Source organism: Apium graveolens, chromosome 5, assembly GCF_009905375.1.
Source record: "Apium graveolens cultivar Ventura chromosome 5, ASM990537v1, whole genome shotgun sequence".
NCBI lineage: Eukaryota > Viridiplantae > Streptophyta > Magnoliopsida > Apiales > Apiaceae > Apium > Apium graveolens.
In genome coordinates, this window is record NC_133651.1 from 297946803 (window position 1) to 297967959 (window position 21157).

The 21157-nt window shown below is 36.8% G+C and overlaps 3 protein-coding genes across 14 annotated transcripts; 1 reads left to right on the forward strand and 2 right to left on the reverse strand.

The window, feature by feature from the left end:
* The first annotated feature begins 1129 nt into the window (after nt 1-1129).
* Nucleotides 1130-11592, forward strand: LOC141659205 (mediator of RNA polymerase II transcription subunit 33A-like). Of its 4 annotated transcripts, XM_074465984.1 has the most exons (13): nt 1130-1584; nt 2281-2391; nt 4048-4395; nt 4621-4940; nt 5052-5143; nt 5241-5598; nt 6213-6423; nt 7602-7716; nt 7892-8053; nt 8194-8854; nt 9300-9506; nt 9941-10309; nt 10414-10683. In XM_074465984.1, the coding sequence occupies exons 1-13, from the start codon at nt 1307-1309 to the stop codon at nt 10530-10532; spliced, it is 3351 nt and encodes a 1116-aa protein (XP_074322085.1). In that variant the 5' UTR covers nt 1130-1306; the 3' UTR covers nt 10533-10683. The 4 variants fall into 4 exon arrangements, with proteins under 4 accessions (XP_074322085.1, XP_074322082.1, XP_074322083.1 ...); XM_074465981.1 differs by having other exon boundaries at nt 1137-1584; nt 9941-11592; XM_074465982.1 differs by lacking the exon at nt 1130-1584 and adding an exon at nt 3401-3757 and having other exon boundaries at nt 9941-11592.
* A 597-nt stretch (nt 11593-12189) lies between these two features.
* Nucleotides 12190-19971, reverse strand: LOC141659206 (uncharacterized). 9 transcript variants are annotated; one of them, XM_074465988.1, is made up of 8 exons: nt 19671-19809; nt 19332-19561; nt 13537-19258; nt 13198-13296; nt 12977-13131; nt 12786-12897; nt 12513-12709; nt 12190-12433 (listed from the first exon to the last, which is right to left on the reverse strand). In XM_074465988.1, the coding sequence occupies exons 1-3, from the start codon at nt 19674-19676 to the stop codon at nt 18982-18984; spliced, it is 513 nt and encodes a 170-aa protein (XP_074322089.1). In that variant the 5' UTR covers nt 19677-19809; the 3' UTR covers nt 12190-12433; nt 12513-12709; nt 12786-12897; nt 12977-13131; nt 13198-13296; nt 13537-18981. The 9 variants fall into 9 exon arrangements, with proteins under 9 accessions (XP_074322089.1, XP_074322088.1, XP_074322086.1 ...); XM_074465987.1 differs by having other exon boundaries at nt 13537-19201; nt 19332-19584; nt 19671-19803; XM_074465985.1 differs by having other exon boundaries at nt 19332-19584; nt 19671-19803.
* Nucleotides 19622-21037, reverse strand: LOC141659208 (uncharacterized). The gene is made up of 3 exons (XM_074465995.1): nt 20899-21037; nt 20210-20789; nt 19622-20128 (listed from the first exon to the last, which is right to left on the reverse strand). The coding sequence occupies exons 2-3, from the start codon at nt 20763-20765 to the stop codon at nt 20058-20060; spliced, it is 627 nt and encodes a 208-aa protein (XP_074322096.1). The 5' UTR covers nt 20766-20789; nt 20899-21037; the 3' UTR covers nt 19622-20057.
* Between the last annotated feature and the right edge of the window lie 120 nt (nt 21038-21157).

The window sequence follows — 21157 nt, forward strand, 5'->3', positions numbered from 1 at the left end:
ATACAGGGGACTCGAACTCTGCTCTTGGTCATAAAACGTACAGCACAAACCACGTGAACTGCAGCATCAATATGTAAGGATCATATCCTAGTTATTATATCTTCAAATTTCAGGGGGGGCCAAGGACCCCTCTGGACCCCCCAGATCCGCCTCTGTATGTGTGTGTATGTGCATTTGTGTGTATGTGTATGTATGTATGTGTGTATGCATGAATGTATGCATATATGTATGAGGACGATGTTAAATTGATTGCAAATAAGAATATATGAGTATGCATCCATGTATGTGTGTATCTACGTGGGTGTGCATGCATTAATTAATATATATTTATTGTATGTATGCATGTATATATGTTTTAATGTATGTATGCACATATTAATTATATAATAATTAATAATTTTTTATTAAATGAATGATGTGATGAAATAAATATTATATATATATATTAATATAGGGGTATAATTGTCATATTAATTAAATTGTTAATCAAACCCATGTTGTTGTATTATTTATATAATAGATTTAAATATGAATATTGTACCCAGAAAACAGACCATTTAATCGAATTTTAAAACAAAAAGATTAACGTGAATTAAATATGGATACTGAACAAAAAATAAGTTAAAAGTTATTCAGCAATTTATAATATATAAATAGAAAAAGTATATAGATTTTGGCCCATACCCTACTCAAATTTAATTACGGTCCTCAATTTAATAATCTTAAAACAAATATAATACTCTCTTTGTACCTTCCATTTTTTTACACTTTACACAGGATGTTTTTTTCCCAATTATTTACATTTTTAAAAACTTCAAAAAATAGTAAAATTTTGTATAATATAAAAAGTAACCGCATGCACTACTTATCTTCATTATACCCAGTTTTAATATTAAATATTAATCGGTCCCACTATTTTACTCAATTTTTTATTTTTTTCACTATTTTATCATTTTTCTTAATTTCCGTAACCAATTTAAATGTAAAAAAATGAGAGGGAGGAGAGAGTCAACATTTGAAAACTATAATTTTGAGCTCGGTATAACCTCAAACCCAAAAACATAGCTCGAAATCTTGAATCTTTCATCATCCCACGTGACTCTAATAAAACGGGACTAGTTTATAAGCAAATCAGAAAAAAACATCAGAAAAAACAGGCACTTCTAACTTGTAAGTATAAGCCATACATACCCCCACTTGCCATAACCAAACCAAAGCCCTCTTCAAACTCACTTCCACTCTAGTTTCTCATTCATATTCTCTAAATCTACATCTGACAAAAACATATGACCCTGTAATAACCCCAATGGCAATAACAACATTATGTGAAATAAACTGGGACAATATCTTAGAACTTACAAAGACAGCAGAAAACAAGGGAGATGATCCAATGTTATGGGCCATACAGCTTTCTTCTACTCTAAACTCTGCTGGGGTTTGTTTGCCTTCACCTGAGCTTGCTACCCTTTTGGTCTCACACATTTGTTGGGACAATAATGTCCCCATTGCTTGGAAATTTCTTGAAAAAGCTTTGCTTTTTAATATTGTGCCTCCTATTCTTGTTCTTGCTTTGCTCTCCAAAAGGTATATTATGTTTGATTCTTTTTTTTTTTCATTTTTTTGTTTATGTTTGATTTGGTCATTTTTGTGTTTTTATCTGTATTGTGGGGGTTATACTAATTATTTTTTTTTGAATTTTATGCAATTGTACTTGGTTGTTTTTTTACCCATGTGTTGTTTATTGTTGTTACTGTTTGATTCAAATGCAATAAATGGATTTTTTGTATTTTTGGCAAATTATTTTGTGGTTTTAGACTAGATTATGGGAGTAGATCCTGGACAATGATCGTATGTTACTGAAGACTATTTGATTTTAGATTAAATATTAAGTTCTGTTTGGGCTGGGATAACAAATTTCAACCTATTTGTTTAGGAAAGTGTGGTTTTTTACATATATATTTTAGTTTAGCTGTTTGATGTTTTTTCAGTAGTTTTGTTATAGATTATTTTCTTAATGATGATTTATTTATTTAGCTTTGCTTCCTTTTGATCCGTTCAAGTTTTATGGTTAAATCAATATCATAGCAACTTGTAAATAAACCGCCTTATACATTTTTTCGGTTATTTGCTTGCGGTATTTTTCTTGTAATGATGCCATCGAGTGCCATAATATACTAATATTGTTCAAAATTTGCAAGGAAGATATGCTTTCAAGTCATTTCAGAGTCTCTTTATTGTTAGAACAAGTTATGTCATACTACTATGCTTTGTTTTCTTCAGGGTTATTCCAGAGAGACATTCTCAGCCTGCAGCATTTAGGCTTTATATGGAACTTCTCAAGAGGCATGCCTTCACACTTGTATCTCAATTTAAGTGGCCGAATAAACAGATGTAAGTACTGATCATAATTGTGATTTCTTATGTCTAAAACATCATTAGCAATGGTAGCATATATGGTGATGGAAGTGCTTTAATAATTAACTTAACTTGCATTATGTCAATTGACATCATATAGCATATATATGTTTGAAATGACCTGGAATCTGTGTCACTCAAATTCGTTATATCCAGGTATGACAAAAGCTAAAAATAAAGAGGCACTTTACATTTCCTTTACAAAAGTAGTATTCCTAATGAATGCTACATATATTTATACATTGTTTAATGGACTATTTATGAAGAAAAATTAATGTAATGATGCATAGTCCAGGTGAGTCATTTTCGAGACACCTGTTAAACATTTGGAAATTTTGCTGAAGAGACAAAGAAATTCAGTGTGTAGACTATAAAATGTGGGGTATATCTTTGTGAATTTAATTGGAATATGCACATAAACACCGGCAAGTTATATTGTAACTTTTTGCTAAAATAATAAATTTAGAGACAACCTTCTTGAGGAATGGAGAATAGGATGGGTACGAAATCTGTTCATACCATTATTGACTGGACTATAAATTTTTTTCAATATATATAGAAATGGTATTCTACATTTTTCGCACGTTAGTAGTACCGAGTATTCTAGATACTCTTAGTTTTGTACATTTTCATTGGTTAACTGGGTAATGCCAAATTCTGCCAGACCATCATTAATGATCTTGCTAGCACCAAAAGAGTGCCTGCATGCCCTTCTTCCTATGGTTACTTAGATTTTTCCTATCTTTCCTGATTATTAAGCAAAAGTAGTGCCAGACTTCTGAAATGTTATCGCTCGACCTGCTATTTCATCTTTCATATCTGGTTAGACTGAGTGATGGCAGTCTTGCAGTAGTGCTTTTAGCTGTAGTAGGAAAAAAGAACCCACTGGGCTAGGATTCTTTCATAGCTGCAGATACTTTATATCCTACTTCCTAAAACGACCGACCATCTAAGGCTAATGCCTACACTGCTTGGGCTGTGACAGTTACACTTGCAACTGGAACAGAACCCACCTATCAGCTGACGAAAAATTATGCATCCGCCAAACAGGAACTTGCAGAAGACAGTCCTGCCTCACACCAACACTCACGAAGACAACAGCGCTTACATGTTGAACTACCAAGCAAAGAACGAGCTACTTAATGACAGTACGCACTATCACCTCACATTGAACTCCAAGCTTGCATAGTGCTCCTTGCATGAAAGAATAAGCATCCTTCGCGCATCCAACAGCCAGTCCTATGAGCTAGCTTACTAGCTCAACCTCTGCAACCACTGCTTCGCTAGCCAATGCTAGGGGTAGAATATCTGAAGCAAGGGCGGAATGTTTTCTTTTAAGAAGGTCCTAGCATGGTTTGAGATAAAAATGCTTCTTGTCAAATTTTTCCCCTACTGGGTGCTACACTTGCTTAATTCTGGCTGTAGTTTGTGGTTTTGTTCTGTATGATAAATCTGATCCACGTGACAATGATGCAAAACGCCACCTTTTGTTGTGAATATGCCTACTTATTTGGAATTAATATGCCTAGTATAAGGTTTAATGTTTTAGTTTTCTTGTTCAATATGACTTTCACTGAAAAGTTTTCTGTTTACAATTTTTTTTTCTAGTAAAACAATTTCTCATACTTTCAGGATTATCAATTCTGTCAACAAAGTTCTCCAGCTTTCTGAATTATTTTGTGTCCCAGCCAATGAACCCGGTATTCTTGTAGTGGAGTTTATTTTTTCAGTTGTGTGGCAGTTACTTGATGTGGCACTGGATGATGAAGGATTGCTGGAACTTGCACCAGAGAAAAAATTTGGATGGATATTCAAACCTGAGAATATGGATATAGACGGTCATAATTGTTATAATGAGAAGAGGACCACCCTTCAAGAGAGATTGAAAAGTGTCAATACTGTGATGGCCATAGAGTTATTTGGTCAGTTTCTGCAAAACAAAGCGACTTTTGGAATGCTTCACTTGGCACGCAGAAACATGTAATTTTTCTGTCATTTTTATAATTTACGCAGTTTTCTTGTGACTATAAGGTAGTGACCATTAAAATCAATTTAGTCAACTCCATGCATGAAATTATTAGTGAATATTTAACCCTTCACCTACCATCTTCAAAGCTTTTGAAATGGTTATATAGGAATAAATTCAATATTTAAAATTCTTAATATTACTGTGATCCTGACCATCATTGCTTGCAACTTTACAAGGCCTGCACATTGGAGAGATTTCATCGAGCATGTACAGGTGCTAATAGTGAAATCATCAGCCTTGAGAAATTCAAAAGTTATGACGCCGGAAGTTCTTGTACAATTGATATCGGCTACTCGCAAATTTATGTCCCGAGAATGCAAAACAAGTTATCTTCAAGAGTTCCAAGAGGTACTCGCATGTGAGCCTCTGGCTTCTTCTGCAGGTCTGTGTCATGGGGCTAGTCGTTCTGCAATTTGGCTACCTCTTGATTTAGTTTTAGAAGATGCAATGGATGCTTCACAAGTAAATGCAACTAGTGCCATCGAGATTGTTACCGGTAAAATCTACTTTTTTGTTATTTATCAGTGAATTTCTGAAGCACAAAATGGTAATTTGCGGTTATAATAAATTTGAAAAACACCAACATATTGAGTTCGTATTCATACAGGCTCTGTCAAGGCTCTTCAAGCAATTAGTGGTACTACCTGGTATGACTGTTTCTTAGGTCTTTGGATGGCAGCTTTGCGCCTTGTTCAAAGGGTTTGTTTTCTTATTTATTAATTTTTATGAATATTTTATGTTGGTTAATAATTTTTAATTGATTCTGTTCTGATCTTATCTTTCATCAATTTGGTAGGAAAGAGATCCCATTGAGGGGCCTGTGCCGCATCTCGTCACTCGCTTGAGCATGTTGTTATCTATTGCAACTCTCGTGGTAGTTGATCTCATCGAGGAAGAGGAAGTTGCTCTAACTGCTGGTACACAAGGCCACAATGAAAAACACAATAAGGAACATGTTCCTGGAAAGCGTCGTAGAGATTTGATAACTTGCTTGCAGAAATTAGGGGATTTCAAGACTCTGCTGACTCCACCCGAGTCAGTAATTTCTGCAGCCAATCAGGCTGCAGCAAAAGCAATGATGTTTATAGCAAGCATCGAAGCTGGCAATGTGTACTCTGACTGTGTCGGAATAAAAGACACGTCAAGTAAATGTTGTAAGTAGTATCTTTCCTAACTCATATACAGTCACATTATTTATGGTGTTTCAGTTTCAGGAATATTCATCTCACATGACAATATGAAATTTTCAAGTCTGAAGCATGTGGCACATATAACATCGTAAATGTTTACACTTTACAAATAAATTTTCTTATTTGAAATGTTAGGTGTAAACCCTAGTAAAATCTTGGGGTGACTTTTTTAACTTTGAAATTAAAACATTGTTAAGTAAATATATCTTGCCCCAAACCTACTAGCTTACTTTGTTTTACCTGGGTTAATGGTTATCTGTGTATCAGATGAGTAACACAAGGTGTTGCAAACGGATCTGATATAAGTTAACATCTGTAGAATCACCACCCATGCCTGTCTTAGGGTTCATACTTGAGCAACTTAATGAGACAAGAAAAGAAACAAAAGATAAAAGGTTGACATTCTGGCCATTATTTTCTCTTAATGGTTGGCTTTTATTAGTGCCTAATTATTTAAGAAGATTAGTTACGGTAAAAGCAAGAGTAGATTCATCTTCAAAGAACTTAAACTCCCTCAAATTTATTAATATTTTCAATACACCTTTTCAACCATGATTACTTTATACTCTTATTTGCAGCTGGAAACTTGCACCATTTAATAATTGAAGCATGTATCACAAGGAAACTATTAGACACGTCAGCGTACTTCTGGCCAGGTTATGTGAATGGACTCACAGACCAAATATCTCATAGTGTGCCTCTCCAGGCTCCTGGTTGGTCATCATTCATGAAGGGGGCCCAACTAAGTCCAGTAGTGATTAATGCTTTGGTTTCATCTCCTGCTTCAAGGTATACATAAGAGTGTCCATGTTTGATATTATCATGAAGTACTCTTCTAAACCAGTCATCTGGTGAACGGTTACATTCTTCTCTGACCAACCCAATATTTACTATTATTGTGCTATGTTACATGGAATCTACACACTTTACTTTTAACATACACGTGTCTGACATTCTTGGAAAAGGTAAAGTTGTCGAGCACTCTGATTCAGTGTGAGAACTTTGCAGAATTGAGATGTACCTTCAGTATCATTTAAGTCCCACTGGTTGTCATCCGACTTACTTACTACAGATACTGCAGTGTGAAGACATATATTTATATATTAACGTTTTGAAAGCTTTAACTTGTGGGACGAAGGACCCTATTAGGTTTTGACATTTAACTTGTTACAAAAAATTACTGTTTATTAATATTTGATTGGTTGTTAACACCTAATTTTGGTTAAGCAGACGCTTCTGTGCGGATTTTTCAAGCCAAAGCATTTTATTATATTTTAAATTAGCTTTATTACTTACAGATTATGTACCAACAACTCATTTATCCCTATGATTTGTATACATTACATAAGATAGTTATGAAGTCTTTAGATTATGTGCATATAATATATAATTATATTTTAGCTACTTTTTAGTGTTTAGTTGATTCATCGGCCTCTTAACTGTTTTTAAAACACTGACTGAAACAATATGTTACCTTACATACCTTATATTTGGACATGAAAGCTTTGAAGATTAATGACGTATAGTATTCACTGCACCAGTCACTTAACTGTAGGATGTTTCAACAATAACCCATAATTTCTACATGTTGATGCAGTTCTCAATGCCACTATCTAGTCACAAATAAAGAACAGTGAAATTTATTCTTAGATTCAATACAAAGGACGGATATGTGAAGATCATTTACATAAATGAAAATGTACTTGTATCTAAATATGGAGAGATGTACCATAAAAAAAAAATATGGAGAGATGTTTCTACCTTCACATATGATGCTAATACACCTATTGGTAGTAGCTCCTAATGTACAGACTCACAATGGGAACGAGAATATGATTACGAATATATCCATCTCTGTAGCCTGGTTTTCAGTTATACCTTTATTTTTCCTGCTGTTGGGTATATCAGATTCTCTTTTTAATTGATTAGATCAGCAACTGAATTTAAGCTCATAAATTTGATGGAAGCTTCGCAGAACTTGAGAAAATCTTTGAGATCGCCATTCAAGGATCAGATGATGACAAGACTACAGCTGCTACTATCCTTTGTGGGGCTTCTTTAGATTGCGGTTGGAATGTTCAGGTATTCAACATTAAAGCATTTGTAATTGGATTATCTACATAAAAAATGCAGAAATCCTAAATTTACCGAACATGAATGCCTTATCTAGGTCAACGAAGCCAACATCATTATCTTCTCTTTTTGTAGCCATGTCGAATGCAGTCATTCTAACTGCAATATATCTTGACATTGGCAGGAACACACTGTTTATTTCATAACAAGATTGTTATCTCTTCCGGTCCCTGCTGACCATTCTGGTACTGACAGCCATCTGATAAGATATGCTCCAATGTTGAATGTCCTTCTTGTGGGTATAGCAACAGTTGACTGTGTTCAGATATTCTCTCTGCATGGCTTGGTATGTGAAGCTTATACTGGTCCAGATATTTCTGTCACAAAAATGTTCAGTAGCATTCTTGGTTCAAACAGACACCTGAAAAGTTCTTTGTCTTGCTAGAGCAAACTCTTAACTATAATTGGAATATCATGCTGTTTCAGGTTCCCCAACTTGCTGGTGCGCTTATGCCAATCTGTGAAGTATTTGGGTCATGTGTGCCAAATGTGTCATGGACTTCAGCAACAGGAGAAGAGATTTCTGCCCATGCAGTATTTTCAAATGCATTTGCACTTCTTCTCATGCTATGGAGATTTAATCATCCACCTCTAGAACATGGAGTAGGAGATGTACCGCCAGTAGGAACCCAACTTACTCCTGAGTACCTCTTACAAGTACGAAATTCCCAGTTAGTATCCACTGAAAATTTTTACTGGGACAAAAATAGAAGGCGGCTTGCTGCTGATGCAAATTCGTCATTCTCTAAACCCATATTTGTGGATACATTTCCAAAATTAAAAGTATGGTACCGTCAGCATTTAGCGTGCATCGCTTCACCACTCTCTGGCCTTGTTCATGGAACCCCTGTTCATCAGATTGTGAATGAGCTTCTTACCATGATGTTCAAGAAGATTATCAATAATGAAAACAAATCTATGACTTCCACATTATCTAGTAGTAGTGCCTCATCTGAAATAGTTAAAGAAACATGTTCGAGGCCTATCCTAGCAGGTTGGGATATTCTTGAAGCTGTTCCTTTTGTGGTTGATGCTGCTTTGACAGCATGTGCACATGGAAGACTTTCCCCTCGTGAACTGTGTACAGGTTAGTCTTTGATATGAGTATTTTGGTTTGTGGTATCGATTTATTAGCTGCAACTGCATTATGAGTATAACCAGAATTTAAAGTTTTCTTTTAGATTCTTGTCACACATGCAAGAACGTAAATTATCCTGCTCGCATTCCAAATTCACTCACTCTAATGGCTGAATCCTCATTTATTAAATCCTGGAAACTTTGTCTTAACCCGACTGCTTTGCGGTTACCAATCTCTGATCTTTTTGCAATTAGTATTTTATTATGAAATATGTGGTTAAATGACTTAAGGCACGCACTCTTCCTAGTCTTTATTTATTTGAAATGGCAGTTTTAAATGATGATATAAATCTTCACAGGGTCAAGTAAGACCTGCAGGTTTTGCTTCACTTTTGGAAATCGTATAGATAGAATTTCAACTTCATAATTACAAAAATTTCTTCATTTAATGGCAGGGCTTAAAGATTTGGCTGATTTTCTTCCTGCATCATTAGCATCCATCGTAAGTTACTTTTCGGCAGAAGTAAGTCGTGGTGTCTGGAAACCAGTTTTTATGAATGGAGTAGATTGGCCTAGTCCAGCTGCAAACCTATCAAATGTTGAAGAACAAATTAAGAAGATCCTAGCTGCCACCGGTGTAGATGTGCCAAGCCTTGTTGCAGGTAAGCCTCTTCAAACCATAAGATATTACAGAAAATGCCTTTCCACATACAGGACCAACACACACTAGTCTATAAGACATCGAACTGGGTCTTGACACTAGATCACATTTTAACAGTTTCTATGGTCTTTGATTGCGTAGTTGGGAAGTTTTCCATACATAAACAGTTCAATCACTGTCAACACTTGTGCTGCGTTTGGGTTTTTGAATGGAACGGATGTGGGAATGGAAATAATAATTTTAAAGAAAAGTAGAGAAGATATAGAAGGGTGCAGGGGTGAATATGGAAAGTAAATATTTTTTGTTTACTAATATCCAGCTGTGTATATATAGTTGGTACAGGATGGTAATTTAGTCTGCCTCCAATGAATGTAATAAGCTCATTTTTCTGAGATCGACTCTTTTAAAATTATGATTACAACTTTTTTCTTGCAGGGGGAAGCTCACCAGCAACGCTTCCACTGCCCCTGGCTGCTTTTGTAAGCCTCACGATAACTTACAAACTAGACAAGGACTCGCAGCGTTTCCTCAATCTGGCTGGTCCGGCCTTGGAGTCCCTTGCAGCTGGTTGCCCATGGCCATGCATGCCAATTGTTGCATCCTTGTGGACCCAAAAGGCAAAACGCTGGAGTGATTTTCTAATCTTCTCTGCTTCACGTACTGTCTTTCTTCATGACAATGGTGCAGTAATTCAGCTTCTTAAGAGTTGCTTTACTGCTGCACTTGGACTGAAAAGCAGCCTAACTTCAAGTAGTGGGGGTGTTGGACCGTTTCTTGGGCATGGATTTGAATCCCAATCTCGTGGTGAGTTATCCCCAGTTGCCCCTGGGATCTTATACTTGCGCTCTTATAGGTCCTTCAGAGATATAATGTTCATGAGAGAAGAAATTATTTCTCTGTTAATGCAGTCTGTAAAAGATATAGTCAGCAATGGGTTCCGAAGAGAACGACTAGCAAAGCTGAAGAAAGCCAAAAATGGTATGAAATATGGGCAGGTTTCACTTGCTACTGTAATGACAAAGGTTAAATTAGCTGCATCACTAGCAGCTACTCTAGCATGGTTTGGGGGTCTTCAGCTGGTTCAGTCATTAATAAAAGAAACTCTACCATCATGGTTTATATCTGTTCATAGATCTCAGCATGAAGAAGATGCAGGAGGCGCAGTTGCTATGCTTGGCGGATATGCATTAGCTCATTTTGCTTTGCTATGTGGTGCTCTCGCTTGGGGTGTGGACACATCCTCGTCAACATCAAAGCGCCGGCCTAAAATTTTAGGCTATCACATGGAATTTCTAGCCAGTGCTCTTGATGGGAAAATATCACTAGGTTGTGATCCAGCCACTTGGCGTGCATATGTCTCGGGTTTCTCGAGTCTGATGGTAGGATGCACACCGAATTGGTTGTCGGAGGTGGATGTACAAGTGTTGAAAAGAATAAGCAAGGGGCTTATGCACTGGAATGAGGAGCTTGCTCTTTCTTTGCTAGCGGCAGGCGGCGTTGGTACAATGGGGGCAGCTGCTGAACTGATCAGTGAGAGTAGTCTATAGAATTCAAAATAATCTTTTTAACCAAAGATATGTTTGGTCCATCAAATAATTTTAATTGAAGTATTGTGATGAATGAGTTCTCAGGTGTCTTGCATATTGAGGGCATATTAATCTCATGAGAACATACTCAAATTTTACTGGTAAATATAGTTAGCGTGGATGTTGTGTTGTGTCGAGTCTCGTTTTGCTGATGAACCCTTCCACATGGAGTGGCCTCGTATGCGCAGTTTGGAGATGATGTATTGGTAGGATGTAATGTAGGCGCTCCATGTTAAGTAGACATTTGCTTAGACATGTACTGCAATGTAGTAAACCTATTATATACATCTTTGAAAAGTCCACAACGTAGGCATGCAAATGGAATAGATTTCAGTTGGTTCCAAAGGTTTCTACTGGCAGAAGGCTTATCTTTAGTGAAAGGAACATGGGTTCAGTTTTTCCCCTAGGTTAACATCTGGATATTTGGTTAATGAACCACACTAGTGAATCAAACTCAACATGTCCGATGAATCGGGAATAATCTTTTGCTTTACACTGATATGTTGGAAGTGTATCATGAATTTTTGGACGGTCTTTTGCACTGCCCAGTTTGCCATGATAAAACCTAAAATTTAGCATTGGCACATTACTATACAACCGTTGCTGCTTTTGAAAAAACTTGTTCTGGTCCCTGGATACTAGTCAGTTCTTCATTCTAACTTCAAGGAATGACGACTATCAAAGTTGTCAATATTCCGGGTCTCCTTGCTATGGGCTATAACTACCAAAATCTCTATAGGGAACGATACCTTCTCAAAAGAGGCAGGATGCATGCGAAAAGCCTATTTTTCAAGCTATTTGCATGCTTTGTTTATCTTGAAAAAATATTTTGAGCTCGTATAGACATTTTTCACAATAATATACATTAATTTTATTTTTTTTTACAAGTTAAACACACTCGCACGTCCGGCTTGTTTTGGACAAGGACGCGCTTGTTCTGGACAAGGTTCATCTCTCCTCGTCCAGTAAATGGAACCAAAGGGAGAGATATCACTACCAAGAGTTGCTGCGTATATTAAACTAGCACGCTTCGCGGGGCGTAAATTTTTAACCATTTTAAGAAAATCATCAACTAATTATTCGTAAAAGCCATGATATTCTAACAACTTGCAAAATAAAATAACGTTTACATAGCATGATCAGATATTACATAGCATAAACCATTCCAACAACCTGGAATATTACATAGCGTTTCCCTTTTTACAATACAAAAACCACTAACCAAATTAAAAACATCCATTTCCTAACCACATGTTCATTACTGAAGGCTCATTTTGTTGCTAGCAGGTGATTGAAACTTCAACCAAGACATTTCATCCAAGTGATATGAAGACCCTGATGCCTGCAAGTAAACATTTTATATTAGCTGCCCAATTTTAAAAGTTGTATCTTTTGAAAATAGAAAAATACACAGAACAAACCTGTGACGTTAGCTGGCAATCAGAGTCATGAGGCTGTACCAGATGACTATTTGGATCAATAAAGCCCTTGCAAATATTTGTAACCCATTATATTATAGCTTTTTAACCACATTGATTTCCTTAATCAATAGCTTAACAATGTGCTTTTGTTTAGTCACGCTCTTGAACACTAAAGGAAAATCTTCTTGCTCAGCACTCTAAATGTGAAAAGCAACACCATTACAGAACATATCAGAAAGTTGTATAGTTTATAACGAAAGCAAGTGCACTAACCTGCTTTAGAAGCTGCACAACCCTTATTCCAAGAACAGTACGAATTTGCTGGTCACCAAGTAAGAGTTCGATCACACCAGTTTCATCAGATGCCACAACAATAACTTTGTACCTGCATCATTTCACATTAACAGTATGCTCAAATGCATATATATAATCACTATAAATAGATAATTATGATGTAAATGCACCTGTTATCAGGAAACGGAACTATCCGTTTGCAACTACCACAACACCACACATCCTGAGCCATTTCTACCTCATCACCACAACCAGTGCAAACAGTAGTGTACCATGAACCTGTTTCTTCTATGTACTTAATGTGCAAATGTGCACAAACCTGTCTCTGGCACATAGTTTGCATATGTAAGCTAAACACAAAAATACAGTAAAGAAAATGAGCTGAGATTACCATAATATACTCTGGACCAAGCTCCTTTATAGTTGCAGCACTCAGCAGTTCAACTTTCCCATGCCTATCAGCAGCTTACATTTGTTCCTTAAAGCCTACCTGATCAATAGCAAATGTACTGATAAATACATTTACATTATGACCACACAATTATCTCAGGTGTTTTCTGAGGATGGCATATCAAAACTGCATCTAAACAAAGAAATAAGCTCGATCGATCTTTTCCTGGACAAACAACACTGGATCATACAATTGAAATGGGTAGATGATAGAGTATTATGCGGAACAGAGTGGACAAAACTACTATCAGATTTAGATGTAAAGGAAGGAGATATCTACATCATATCTCGCACACCAGCAACCCAGAGTTTCAAGATTTCACTTACTGAAGCAGCCAACAATATCCAACACTACAAAGAAGGTAACCCATCAAATAAAATTACAAAATACAGGCCCCAAAATAGAAATAAACTTCAATAACTATAACTTGATAAATATTTTACAATTGTGCAGTACATGCAAGCGGGATGTCAAACAGGAAATGTTTCAAAATTCTAACACAAGAAATGTTAGAGGAAGGCGCAATGGTAATAACTTATCCTCAATAAACTGTGTAAACATTAAATTTTATTTCACTATTCAAATTTTTAGTATCGTAATACAATATATTCCACAATACAGGAACTCCCAGAGAAATTCATCGAACATTACAGTTCAATGCTCAGTGAGAGAATAACTATATACATGGGCAATGGCAGCCAACACGAAGCAAAATTTTCTGGCGAAAACAAAGTTTTGTATTCCCTCCACGACATCTTCCAAACTCACTCTATGAAGGAAAGTTTCTTCTTTTTCCTCGATTATGTTGGACAGTCAGGGCTGTACACCACCGTTTTCAACAATAATTACATGAATATTTTGGATGCTAACGAAATCAAAGCAAGGATGTCAGATATCCAAACACAATACTTACTCAACAACTTGGGCAACTCCACAGACAGCTCAGAAACCGAAGGTATACCTAACAGAATTTAATTAATTTTACATTACAGAACCTAGCAATTCAACTGACATATCATTTTTCTTAACAAATACAACGCATACGACACAGAAAGCGTAAACACGATTTCATTAAATGAAGCAAGCCCAATAGAATTTCAAGATATCAATGAAGGTATAGCACATGAATATAGTAATCTCAGTCACACCTATATACGCTTAATTTGTTATTTTTCCATGCCACAGACCATAGCGATGACACAATTGAACACGAGCCAAAATCAGAACCAGAAGACCAAGAAGACGGCCTCTCATTCAACATCACTGTAATGTCATCACATTTGGATTCAAAGGAACATGGCGCGGTACTCATAATATACCAAGTTTTTTAATATTTACTCTTAATTCCCATACTTTAATGTCAGATAAACTAATAAGTTGTTATCATCAGTACATTCCAACAGAGCTTCTCAATATATATGAGCCCTGGAAGCACAACGCAGTTGTTGCACTGCTACATGGAGGAGGCAGTTGGAACATGAAAGTGCACAGACTAAAAAATCAGTGTCAATTTGGAAATGGTTGGAGCTCTTTCGCAAGGGTCAACAACTTCACAACTGGACAAAGACTTCATTTCTTCTACCAGGGAGGCAAAACATTCATAGTCCTCTGAACAAAGAACGACGCAAGACACTAACGTACTTTCGAGGATATTACGATGTTTAAATTATGGTTAAAGACATTACTGTCTTTTAATTATGTATGGCACCGTCTGTATCGGGAAACATTGTGATAAAGATTGAAGATAGAATTATCAATCTTTACAATCGAAGGAACAATTTGATTAACCGAGCTTAAGTTCTGATGAAGCTAGATGAACAATTCGGAAAACGAAGAAGAAGAATTAACAAAGAGAGATATAGAGAGAAAAAGAGATGAGAAGAGAGACTAAATTTTCAACATTTTTATTCATAACCCAATCTGATATATCAATTCAGTACTTATACATTGAGAGAAAAGAAAAATAATGTAACAAAATCCTAACAGAATTTTCCGCCAAAACTAATCTGCAACTAAATTTTACTAAGCTGTATTGTGCGTATTGTGCTGGACCTGAGCTGGCATATCAGGGTTTATACCAGAGTTTAGCATATCAGAGTTTAACGTATCAGAGTTTATTTTTATGCCCTTGCTATAACATATCTCCCTGCTTCTCAAAGACTTGTCCTCAAGTCATCAATAGTAAGGAAATTCGGGGAATTGATTAACAAAATCAGCAGCCACTTCCCAAGTTGCTTCAGATTCTGGCAAGCCTTTCCAATGCACCAAGAACTGCACTTCAACAACATTGTGAACTTTTTAAACTCTTCTATCCAGAATAGCCTGAGGCATTCTAGTTTTAACTGCAGTTTCTTTTGATGTAGGCAAAGTAACAGTTAATCGAAGGTCTCCATGAAAAGCCTTAAGCTAAGAAACATGAAAGACATCATGTATACCAACAGATGATGGAAGTTTGAGCTTATAAGCCACCTTTCCAATCTTAGCAATGACCTGAAAAGGACCATAACACTTTGCGGAAAGTTTATTATTAGCTCTATACTGCACATACAGTTGTCTATAAGGCTGAAGTTTCAACCAAACCCAATCACTTATTGAAAAATTTCTGTCAGATGTATGCTTATCAGCTTGGTTCTTCATTCTCTGTTGAGCCTTAGTCAAATGATTTTTAAGATCAATCAAAAGTTTATTTGGACCTGAGCTGGCATATCAGAGTTTATATCAGAGTTTAGCATATCAGAGTTTATTTTTATGCCCTTGTCAGTAATGTGACAATGTCCTTGCTATAACACATTATCTCAGACCTATTTTATGCTTGTGAACAGAATTGTAGTAAATCAAACCTATCTCATGCTTTTGAACAAAATTGCCTAAATACATTAAGGTGATATCCAATGTAATATGAGATTTTTCATGTAACACCAGCAAATTAGATAGCAAACATGAGTACTAGACGATAATCAAATCACACACAAACATCAACAATACAATATAGCCTTGCACATATATTAATCATCTTTCACAACAATAAAGAAAATATACAATTGAACTATAAACCAATAGCCAAATTATGCAGAGGCAGCAATGCCTAAACCCCACACAATCAGCAAAATGCATGTTACATTCTTTCTAGAAGTCTATAATGCAATATAGCCTTGCACATATATTAATCTCAAAAAATATACAGACGCAAAATTTAAGCAAGGCAAAACCATACACAAACAACTATATTATCTCAAAAACTAACAACAACCACCACCTATACAACCTAAACACGGGGTAAATCATAAAAAACTTCTTTGTAAACCACATTCTCAGTTATATTTGTAGCAACACCTGTGTCATCATCAACAAAAATAGTCAGTCCATCAGGAAAGGTTACCCTACTAACAGCAACATAGTACTGTCCATGCGTAAAAACTGACTTTGGCAGATACAAACTAACAGACCAGAGACTGGCCTTGCGACTTATTAATAGTCATTGCGTAGCAAACTTGAAGAGGCATTTGCTTACGAACAAGCTTGAAATGCATCTTAGTGTCCGGAGGGCACAGTTCCATTCGCGGAATAAAATGCTTCGTCCCTACAAAGGAGCCACATATAACTTCACTCTCCACACAAAATTTAAGACATTTGGTAACTATCATCGTCGTTCCATTACACAGCCCTAAAGTCTGGTTTAAATTACGCATAAGCATCACCATATCACCAACCTTGAGCTTCAAATCATGAGGCGGCATTCCTGCAATATTTAGAGAATTCAAGTATTCTACAGGGAACGCTACATTTAAATCTTCATCTGTCCCACCAAACTCCTCAGCAGAATCAACACTGAAATACGAAATTGAATCACCTGGAACCATGTCAACAATAAGAGAATTAAAGTGCCCAACTGTCTGATTAGTAGGAGTCAACACAGCTCTTTTGCTCAAATATTTTGGATCACGACAATTTTTCAAAAATCCAGGAAAAGTAATCGAAATCATATTTTCAATTAAATTTTCCATATTTAAATCACAGAATCGTGGAGGTATCAAGATCTGATTTTACATATAGGGCATATCCGCAACCCTAGGTGGAAGAACATCTCCATTGCCAATATCCAGAACCCACCGCGCAAACCACTTTAAATTCTCTATCTCCAAATCAGTACTGCCCTGCCTAATACGCATATTCTCAGTTAGCATATAAATATTGCACAACTGCCAAAGACGCGATCGTGTTATGCACGCTGCAACAATATCCGCTCGAGAACCAAAAGTAATAACATGAAGGATTTCTCGGAAATCACCCCCAAGGACAACAATAATCCCACCAAATAGCATGTCAAATCGAGATGGATCCATAGCCTTCATAATATCCCTCAACGATCGATCCAAACATTCAAAAGCGAACCTATGCTGCATCGGGGCCTCATCCCATAAGATCTGTTTGCTTGATCAACTGAGCAATATCCGAATCATGCGCAGTCAAGCAAGTTGAAAATTCATCCAACATAATTGGAATCTTGAAACGGGAGTGAGCAGTCCTCCCTCCGGGCATCAAAGTCGCCGCTATTCCAGAGGACGCTACAGGCAACACAATTTTACCCTGAGAACGCAGCCTGGAAATAAGAGTCCTCCATAAAAAAGTTTTCCCACAACCTCCACTACCGTAAACAAAGAAGAGACCTCCTGATCCACCATGTACAACGCCTATCACAGCATCATACACACTCCTTTGCTGTTCAGTACACGCTTGCAACAATTTAGAGTGTTCCCTCTCTATTTCAACCATGTTATAACTTGTTTCCTCTAAAATCAAATTATTAGTCCCATTATTCAAATAAGTAGCAGGATGCTTTGGCAACTGATCATATTTTTTCAAACATTTCCTAATAGACCTAAGCAACTCATCAATTTCTACATCAAAATAAATTTTAATTGGCACGCATGCAACAAAATTAACCAGAAAATATACAAACAAATAAATAACACAAACTTTACTTGCTAACGCATAAAACTGCAACTGCATGTCATTAAGAAGCAACGAAGAATTTCCAGAAATCTCACGGCGCGCCAACAAAATGTCATCAATTATACTCCTCCAATGCGTATCCCACAAATGCCTCAAATCAGTAACCTTACAATTAACTATGATATGCATAAACAGCTGCCGAATCTGAGGAGGCAACCCACCAGCAGCAGCCTGAGATAAGACCTCATGCCATTCCTTATTATCATCCAATAATCCTTACTCACTGCACGCATCCCGGAAAGTACTGAAACAAACACCATTTACAGTCCTAATGGATTTAAACGAAGTAGGACCCCGGACTTTGGTAAGCAATAACCTTAAAAACCAGGGCTCTCCGGTACTATAATGAGCATAACAGAGACGCCCGATCTGCAGCCCTCGTTTTCTCGGAGTCCATCGCCGTTGACCATCATTCCAAACATAATACCTAGGTATCTCATCATACGTGTACTCACGCGCAACAATGTCCTCAGAATTAAGCAAGAAAAAAGCTTCCAGCTTGCTTAGTTTGTATTTCTCCCTCGCAGAAACTTTATGCAAAGATTCATTTGCACGAAAAGTACAATTCTTGTCGCCTGGCAAGTGAAACGGAAGCCGTTCAATAGAAATACTCCGATAATGGATAGCAAACCCAAATATCCTATATGCTGCTTCAGCACCACACAAGTATCGTCCATCAAAATACGCGTTAATCTCATCCTCACATCGGTCTCATTCTTCTCCTCGCTGACACCTTTTCTTCTTATTCACATATACGGTGGCACAGTCATGCCCTTTAAGACAATATTTAAATAAATATTTAAGGCTCCTTGCATGACAACAAATTTCCACGTTCATATGACATTGATACTTGACCAGCAAATCTCGGCTATAAGGGACTACCCACTGATTATCCAAATCAGTCCCACGAACATGAACAACAACTCCTTGCCTGCGCCGCATGTAGATTGGAAAACCACTCTCATCAAAAGTAGTTCTAGCACAGTATCTAATAAACATAGACATAATTTATTAACTGGAAAAGAGTAAAGTTGAACAGGAAAAAACAAAACAAAACTCACTTCTTTGGAAAATGACGTATACAGCGAAATTCTCTCATGCAAGGAGACTTCAAGTTTTCTAGCCCACAGGGGTCATGAATCATAAATTCCTTGACAGCCGCATAGCCAGCAGGATCCAATAAAGGGTCAGGAGTCTCCGCAGATACGTACTTATCCACATTCAATTTTAAATTCTTTTTAACAGCACTATCAAGCCATATTAACATATGGACATGAGGCAAACCTCGTTTCTGAAACTCCACAACGTACATAACTGGTAAAGAACACGAATCAAACATAAAAAAAAGCTCTAAAAAAACAAAGTAATACTGAATATATTTATATCTACAAATTATATACCTCCATTACAAACACCAAAGTAAGCCTTACTCCTTATATCCGTCACTAACTGCTCAAGTTTTAACCTAAATACCCTGGAAACTATATCAGGACAATTAACAGTTATACAACCAGGCACAAAGACCATCATCATCTGAATCTCGTCTCAAAACAGATTAGATGTCATGGTTAAAAATATATCAGGATGCCAACATGCCGACACACAGCCAAAGCATCCTGGAAATTTTGCTGCATGTATCTTTTCGAACCAACAAATCCTGCAGGCAAGATAATCCCTTTACCTGTATTCGAGGCATCAACATCACCTCTACGAACAGAATCACATATATGGCTGTAAAGTTCATTTCGTATAGTGGTGTGATGCGTCCTAAACTACCAAAGACGTGTCTATTCAATGGAAGAAAAAGCATCCACCAAATACTGCTGAAATAAACGACCACCAAGCCGAGGAGTAAGACCTGAAACAAAAATTACTATCAAAATTTGAAAAAACAAATCACATGATAAAGAAACATTAGAAAATAACAGCTGACACATACCATCCTGCTGCCTAACTTGAAAAGAATAGGAATAGTAATCTTTCAACGATAAAAAACCACGAACTTTAGAAGAGCTATCAGCACTTTTTTGAAACTTGATTTTCGTATGGTAACCATCCTCACCCCAAGGAAATAAGATCGGATACTGAAGAGCCATTAACTTTGGATGCACATAGGAAACACGTACCAAACCCTTTATCTTGTCATCGACCACAATATCACGTTCACCACATGTCTCTTCAGTATCACCAACCATTATTCCAGCCACCTCATCCGTACTTGAAAAATGAGTTTTCCGACCACTCTCAGACCTAATGACCTTCAAAGTGATTTCCAAATCAACAATTTTATCACTTTCATAGCGATCACGCTGCTTCCTAAATTCACCAACCAATTCATTAGTATCATTCAGCATCGTAATGAGACCTTGAACCACTTTCGCATCAACAACATCCCTATCTCCACCGGTGACCCAATGAAGGCGATTTTCAACCTTATTCACCGTGTCATAGACGTAGAGTTGACAAAATTTAGGAGTCCCATCGTCATCCGACATTAGAGATCCAAAGACATGATAATTCTGTCCATTTAAACGGTAAACATAAGGTGCTCTACCATTGTTTATAGACCGATCAATGTTACCTGCACTGGACGTAAAAGAAAACATCGCATTATATAGGCGTATCAACCTGTGAAAGACATGCTCTCGAATCTTGTCATTATACGAATCCATCATATAGGCCGGAGTGGGAGGAACCACAGGCAAACTCACAGCACCCTTCATACAACAAAGCGAAAATATCGGAACACCTTTAGTAACATTCTTATTAACTCTTTCCCCCTTCCACATCCGAGCACCGCAATATTTCCACAATACCGAAGGAGCCCCAAGCGAGGCATACTCCTCCGGAACAACACGCTCTCGTCTGGTTGTTTGGCACACATAAG

Coding starts and splice junctions, on each gene's coding strand:
- LOC141659205 (XM_074465981.1), top strand. CDS start 1,307: ATGGCAATAACAACATTATGTGAAATAAACTGGGACAATATCTTAGAA. Junction 5,144..5,240: donor CTTTGCGCCTTGTTCAAAGG/GTTTGTTTTCTT, acceptor TCAATTTGGTAG/GAAAGAGATCCCATTGAGGG. Junction 8,855..9,299: donor CCCTCGTGAACTGTGTACAG/GTTAGTCTTTGA, acceptor ATTTAATGGCAG/GGCTTAAAGATTTGGCTGAT.
- LOC141659208 (XM_074465995.1), bottom strand. CDS start 20,765: ATGTCGGATGACGATGGGACTCCTAAATTTTGTCAACTCTACGTCTAT. Junction 20,129..20,209: donor TCAAGTTAGGCAGCAGGATG/GTATGTGTCAGC, acceptor TTTTTGTTTCAG/GTCTTACTCCTCGGCTTGGT.
- LOC141659206 (XM_074465985.1), bottom strand. CDS start 19,803: ATGATGATGGTCTTTGTGCCTGGTTGTATAACTGTTAATTGTCCTGAT. Junction 19,585..19,670: donor CTTTGGTGTTTGTAATGGAG/GTATATAATTTG, acceptor GTTCTTTACCAG/TTATGTACGTTGTGGAGTTT. Junction 19,259..19,331: donor ATACGTCATTTTCCAAAGAA/GTGAGTTTTGTT, acceptor TATGTTTATTAG/ATACTGTGCTAGAACTACTT.